At 41.5% G+C, this 5,100-nt stretch overlaps 1 protein-coding gene across 1 annotated transcript in view; it reads left to right on the plus strand.

Annotated features, from left to right (window-relative positions):
- KIAA1279 (KIAA1279 ortholog) overlaps positions 1 to 4,547 on the plus strand; it is a 47,570-nt gene extending 43,023 nt beyond the window's left edge. The window contains exon 7 of the mRNA XM_011929486.1: positions 3,072 to 4,547. Coding sequence (XP_011784876.1) covers positions 3,072 to 3,985 — 914 coding nt within the window. The 3' untranslated portion in view covers positions 3,986 to 4,547. The remainder of the gene's footprint in view (positions 1 to 3,071) is intronic.
- The last annotated feature ends 553 nt before the right edge of the window (positions 4,548 to 5,100 follow it).

The raw sequence follows: 5,100 nt of genomic DNA on the forward strand, positions 1-5,100 counted from the left end.
GTCTCTACCAAAAATACAAAAAATTAGCCAAGCATGGTGGTGTGCACCTGTAGTCCCAGCTACTGGGGAGGCTGAGGTAGGAGAATCACTTGAGCCCGGGAGGCAGAGGTTACAGTGAGCCAACATTGCACCACTGCGCTCCAGCCTGGGTAACAGAGTGAGACCCTGTCTCAAAAAAAAACAGAAAAAGAACCACCTGAGACTGGGTAATTTATGAAGAAAAGAGGTTAATTGACTTACAGTTCCTCAGGCTTAACAGGAAGTATGACTGGGAGGCCTCAGGAAACTTAGAGTCATGGCAGAAGGTGAAAGGGAAGCAAGCATGTCTTACCGTGGCAGAGCAGGAGAGAGAGAGAGCAAAGGGGGATATGCTGCACACTTCAAAACCATCAGATCTCGTGAGAGAGCTCACTCACTACCACAAGAACAGCAAGCAGGAAATCTGCCCCCAGTGATCCAGTCACTTCCCACCAGGTCCCTCCTCCAGTTTGACGTGAGATTTGGCCGGGGACACAAATCCAAACTGTATCAGTGGTAAATAATGTAGAACCTTGTGAAACTACTAAACGAAAGAAAACTAAACAAACCAACACATTAGAAGCATAGGTCTTGAAGAGATAAAGATCATTTTAGAGGTTAGAGGGTAAAGAGGAGGCATATTAAGGAAAGACAGGAAGTAGGGAGAAGAACTATGGGCTTTATGTCTAGAGAATTTGGAGCCAGGAAGAGCTGTCAAGTTGCTTCTGGTCAGGTAAGGAAAGCTGGAAAAGGAGGGTTGCAGGGACTCTTGGAGCAAAACAGTAGGCTAATTTAAGAAAGCATCCTAGAGAGAACATGTAGATAAACAAGCAGCCCAGGAAGGAGGGAAGTATACAAGATTTAGACACTTATGATCTACATTTGAAGTAATTGTGTCAAGCATAATGCACTATGATTTGACCCTTACCTTTCATTCAGTTGATGTTTCTAGTCTGGGAACTTAGAACTTCATCACTTGGTTAGTTTAAACTCACATATTTGCCATGCTACTAAATTACTCAGATTTTCCTTAAACCCAGTTTGGTTTTTGAGATGGGGTTCCTGTCACCCAGGCTGGCGTACAGTGGCATGATCTCCACTCACTACATCCTTCACCTCCCCAGCTCAAGCAGTCCTCCCACGTCAGCCTGCCACGTAACTGGGACCACAGGTGTGTGCCACTGTGCCCAGCTAATTCTTTGTATTTTTGTTAGGACGATGTTTTACCATGTTGCCCAGGCTGGTCTTGAACTCTTGAGCTCAAGCAATCCACCCATGTCAGCCTCTCAAACTGCTAGGATTACAGGTGTAAGCCACTGCGCTCGGCCCTGACTTTCTTTTAACCTTAACTTCATCCTGTATTAGTGTATTTATCTGAAAGACCTTTAGTTCAAGCTTTTTTTTTTTTTTTTAGACGGAGTCTCGCTCTGTCACCCAGGCTGGAGTGCAGCGCAGTGGCGCGATCTCGGCTCACTGCAAGCTCCGCCTCCTAGGTTCACACCATTCTCCTGCCTCAACCTCCCGATTAGCTGGGACTACAGGCGCCCGCCACCACACCTGGCTAATCTTTTTGTATTGTTAGTAGAGATGGGGTTTCACCGTGTTAGCCAGGATGGTCTCGATCTCCTGACCTTGTGATCCACCCACCTCGGCCTCCCAAAGTGCTGGGATTACAGGCATGACCCACTGCGCCCGACCTAGCTCAAGCTGTAAGATATACACATATTTATTCAATTAAGTATTTATGCCAAACCTGTGCTAGTCATTGGCCAAGGATACTATGATGGACAAAAATGAACCTAGCCTTTGACTTCACGTAAAAGTACAATTTTGCTAAGTTCCACAAAGGAGAGACACGTGGTATGAGAAGGCACAATAGGAGGAACTAACAAGCAAGCTCTGGGGATGAGTAAGTAGGAGTTACCTAGCCTGAAGAAAAGTAGGCACACCATGCCAAGGAGCTGAAGCAGCATGTTTAGAAGTTCTGTGGCGTAAGGGAGGATAATATCAGAAGGGATGGAGCAAAGCCTGTGAGGTTGGAGCTGAGGGAGAGGGAGTGTGATATAAGGTAAAGTTAGAGTTAGAAAGGGGCTGGAGCAATCAAGGCTTTGAAGCATTGTTGTCTTCATCTTCTGAGCATTTGGAAACCTTGAAGGGTTTGTGGAGAGATCACTAGTGAGACAGTGTCAAGTGAAAAGAAGAAAAGGCCTTGGGATCTGTTATTTAATTTTATTGGTCAAGAAGAGCTTACTCTTATTTCTTAACCACCTTAGTTATTCTTAGTTATTCCCCACCCTCAAGAGGTAGAGGAGAAAACTTTAACTAGGAAGGTAGATTTAACTTTGTTCATTTTGATGTCTTTAAGAGACCTAGAGCATTTCTATTTCACTAAATAACTAATAGCATAAACATGGTAGCATTAATCTTAATGGCATCCTTGTGAAATATTTTTGTGATGTAGATTACAGTCTGTTTGTTTGTTTGTTTGTTTCTTGAGACGGAGTCTTGCACTGTCACCCAGGCTGGAGTGCAGTGGCACGATCTCCACTCACTGCAACCTCTGCCTCCTGGGTTCAAGCGATTCTCCTGCCTCAGTCTCCCTGTGACTGGGATTACATGCCCCTGCCACCATGCCTGGTTAATTTTTGTATTTTTAGTAGAGACAGGGTTTCACTGTGTTGGCCAGGCTGGTCTTGAACTCCTGACCTCGTGATCCGCCCGCCTTGGCCTTCCAAAGTGCTGGGAGTAATGCATCACATGTATATAATGTTTCGCAATTCTCAAAGTACTTTTACAGGTAGCATTTATCTTATTGGAAGGAGTAACTGTAAATGAATTTCAGTTCCTCAGAATAAATGATATGTAAGCAGCTTGTCTATTTAAATCCTTTTTTTTTTTCACATTTCTTGAGTTTTTAATATAACTGGAAGAAAGAAAGAAGTTTTCAAAGGTGTTTAAGACTATGATACCCTTCTAAACCAGGCTGGAAAGTAAGAGACTTTTCTAAAAAACTCTGAAGTTTCCTTTAATATTATTTAACAGCAGGAGGTGAGTGTACTACTTAACCATAATTTATTTATTTTTCCTTCAGGACAACATAGGAGAGCTTGATCTTGATAAACAGTCTGAACTTAGAGCTTTAAGGAAAAAAGAACTAGATGAGGAGGAAAGCATTCGGAAAAAAGCTGTGCAGTTTGGAACCGGTGAGCTGTGTGATGCCATCTCTGCAGTAGAAGAGAAAGTGAGCTACTTGAGACCTTTAGATTTTGAAGAGGCCAGAGAACTTTTCTTACTGGGTCAGCATTATGTCTTTGAGGCAAAAGAGTTCTTTCAGATTGATGGTTATGTCACTGACCATATTGAAGTTGTCCAAGACCACAGTGCTCTGTTTAAGGTGCTTGCATTCTTTGAAACTGACATGGAGAGACGGTGCAAGATGCATAAACGCAGAATAGCCATGCTAGAGCCCCTAACTGTAGACCTGAATCCACAGTATTACCTGTTGGTCAACAGACAGATCCAGTTTGAAATTGCACATGCTTACTATGATATGATGGATTTGAAGGTTGCCATTGCTGACAGGCTAAGGGATCCCGATTCACACATTGTAAAAAAAATAAATAATCTTAATAAGTCAGCGTTGAAGTACTACCAGCTCTTCTTAGACTCCCTGAGAGACCCAAATAAAGTATTCCCTGAGCATATAGGGGAAGATGTTCTTCGCCCTGCCATGTTAGCTAAGTTTCGAGTTGCCCGTCTCTATGGTAAAATCATTACTGCAGATCCCAAGAAAGAGTTGGAAAATTTGGCAACATCATTGGAACATTACAAATTTATTGTTGATTACTGTGAAAAACATCCTGAGGCTGCCCAAGAAATAGAAGTTGAGCTAGAACTTAGTAAAGAGATGGTTAGTCTTCTCCCAACAAAAATGGAGAGATTCAGAACCAAGATGGCCCTGACTTAATCCTTGTTTTTAAAGAAAGGAAATGTGCAATATTGAAGTGATCTTTTTCCCTAGTCAAACAGGCCCAATTCCATTGTGATATTTACCTTTATGGCCAGGTGAGTGCAGTTTGAGCTTGAGATACAGTCAACTGAGTGTTTGCTAGGATCCTAAGGAACATAAAGTTAATTAAAAACTTACACCTAATTATGTAAATTGCCTTGTTAAAGACATGTGATTTGTATTTTAGATGCTTGTTTCCTATTTAAATATAGACATTTCTACCCTCAGTTTCTAAATGTAGATTATTTGTTGGCTAGTACTTGATAGATTCCTTATAAGAAAAAATGCTGGGGAATGTACCTGGTAGACAAGCCTGTTACTATATTAAGATTGAAAAAGTAACTTCTCTAGTTACTCCTTCTAAAATATTTGATTTCCTAAATTCCCCCCACCCAAAATCTTTCCCTTTTGAAAATACTAAAAACTAAGTTATGTTATTATAAAGTGTAAAATGGTTTGTCTTAATTATAGGAGAAAAAGGCCTTGTTGGAAATAAAATAAACTGACTTATTTCACTAATAAAAACTTCCATTTCCTCTTTTGTTTTCTTGTGAGCATTGGTTTTGTTTTTTGATACCTCAAAGATACTAGCTTATTTGAAGCTAGAGAAGAGTATTTCTTCAATAACATTGCATAGTTAGAAAACATTAAAATATCATTTATGGCTGAGTGTGGTGGCTCATGCCTGTAATCCCAGCACTTTGGGAGGCCGAGGTGGGAGGATCACTTGAGGTCGGGAGTTCGAGACCAGCCTGGGCAACAAAGTGAGACCCCATCTCTACAAAACATACAAAAATTAGCTGGGGCATGGTGCCACCTGTCTGTAATCCCAGCTACTTGGGAGGCTAAGGTGGGAGGATTGCTTGAGCCCAGGAGGCCAAGGTTGTAGTGAACCATAATTGCCACTACACTCCAGCCTGGGTGACAGTAAGACCCTGTCTCAAAATAAAATAAAATATTATTCACTTAGTAAATATTTATTGAGCTACTACTGTGTCCCAGGAAACCTTACTGACTGATTTCTCGTCAGAGGATCCTGGCATGTTTATAAACTTTTTTTTTTTTTTTTTTTT

The sequence above is a fragment of the Colobus angolensis genome, unplaced genomic scaffold (genome assembly GCF_000951035.1).
Source record: "Colobus angolensis palliatus isolate OR3802 unplaced genomic scaffold, Cang.pa_1.0 Scaffold12, whole genome shotgun sequence".
In the NCBI taxonomy this organism is placed as follows: Eukaryota; Metazoa; Chordata; class Mammalia; order Primates; family Cercopithecidae; genus Colobus; species Colobus angolensis.